This window comes from Danio aesculapii, chromosome 5, assembly GCF_903798145.1.
Source record: "Danio aesculapii chromosome 5, fDanAes4.1, whole genome shotgun sequence".
Classification (NCBI taxonomy): domain Eukaryota; kingdom Metazoa; phylum Chordata; class Actinopteri; order Cypriniformes; family Danionidae; genus Danio; species Danio aesculapii.
The window spans coordinates 72204740-72206443 of record NC_079439.1 but is presented as its reverse complement, the minus strand read 5'-3'; the positions used below and the strand labels follow the sequence as shown (position 1 = coordinate 72206443).

The following is a 1704-nucleotide window of genomic DNA, read 5'->3' as shown; positions in this document are numbered from 1 at the left end:
TGTGTGTGGTGTGTGTGTGTGTGTGTGTGTGTGTGTGTGTGTGTGTGTGTGTTTAATTTGGGTTGTAGGGTTTTTCTCTTCCCTCTATCGTGACTTTCCACTTTCCAAAAACTAAATACACTCACCGGCCACTTTATTAGGTACACCTGTCCAACTGCTCCTTAGCACAAATTTTTATAATAATTTAATAATAATAATAATAATAATAACAATAATAATAACAATAATAATACTCTTCTGCTCGACGCCACTGAAAATCGCTTGGGTTTGAATTTGGAAAAACATCTCAAAACACTGACGATAAACACAAACGAAAAGCGTCCCAGTGTGAACGAGCCTTAAGCCAAAAAGAAAATGAATAAATATATATATATATATATATATATATATATATATATATATATATATATATATATATATATATATATATATAGTTGAAGTCAGAATTATTAGCCACCCTGTTTATTTTTTTGCCCAATTTCTGTTTAACGGAGAGCAGATTTTCTTCAACACATTTCTAATCATAATAGTTTTAATAACTCATCTCTAATAACTGATTTATTTTCTCTTTGTCATGATGACAGTAAATAATATTAGACTAGATATTCTTCAAGACACTTCTATACAGCTTAAAGTGAAAGTGTTAGTAATTTAATGCAGTGCTTCTTGTACAATCTGAGACCCACGTTATATCGGATGTCACTCAGCCAGTGGAGATTACTGATTTTAAAGAAAACAGACCTTAAACGCGTCGATTTTGCACACAGTTCACCAGAAACGTTTAACCCATAATACTTCTGCATATACCCTATCAGGTTAACTAGACAGGTTAGGGTATTTAGGGAAGCCATTGTATAACGATGGTTTGTTCTGTAGACTATTGAAAAAGAAATTCACTTAAAGGGGCTAATAATATTGACCTTAAAATGGATTATAAAAAATTTAAAACAGCTTTTTTATTCTAGCCGAAATAAAACAAACTGTATATATATATATATATTGATGTTGTACAGCTGAAGACTAACCATACGTTCACACAGAAAGCGGCGAGAGCGGCAAAGTAGCCGGAAGTCATTAATTTTCAATGAAAGCCGGCGGCGAGGAGCAGCGCGGCGCGTCTCCGCTGGCGTGGGCATCGAGGAGAGTTGAAATTAAGTCAACTTTATGGTAATGAGCTATGACGCGGTTCGACGGCAAGCAATCAGAATGAAGAAGTCCACCGCTTAAGAGGAGCAGTACAAAACAGTATTGCTGCTCCAGGATATTTCAGACATATGGACACACATTGGATAGTTAAGGGGAGCAAAGTCACACCACATGCAACTTGAGCTTAAATGAATTTGATAAGAAGTGCGCAACATTTCACGCTAGAAAGCCTGTTTTATGCAGGAATGTAACTGATACGCTGCAATGGCCCCTTTAAATACGAGATCAATGTGGCGAATTTTGACGCTCTCGCCGCTTTCGGTGTGAACGTACAGTAATCTGATGTACAAATGAACTCTTATTAGTCTATACGTATGTATATATATCTGTAGACTAAAAGTGTAGACTAATAAGACTTCATCTGTAACTATAATAAAACTTTGCATTCACCGTATTGAAACATCAATCTTTTTATTTATGTGTGTTCCCCCTTGCAGTCCGTGGCCCTACTCAAACCTGGAGAAAGGCTATGACCTTGTCACAGGAGAACAGGCTCCA

General features: G+C 36.2%; 1 protein-coding gene across 1 annotated transcript in view; it reads left to right on the top strand.

The window, feature by feature from the left end:
• The window catches only part of LOC130228738 (astrotactin-2-like), a 544402-nt gene that overhangs the window by 282258 nt on the left and 260440 nt on the right, over nucleotides 1-1704 (top strand). The window contains exon 5 of the mRNA XM_056457174.1: nucleotides 1644-1704. This exon is cut by the window's right edge and continues 14 nt beyond it. Coding sequence (XP_056313149.1) covers nucleotides 1644-1704 — 61 coding nt within the window. The remainder of the gene's footprint in view (nucleotides 1-1643) is intronic.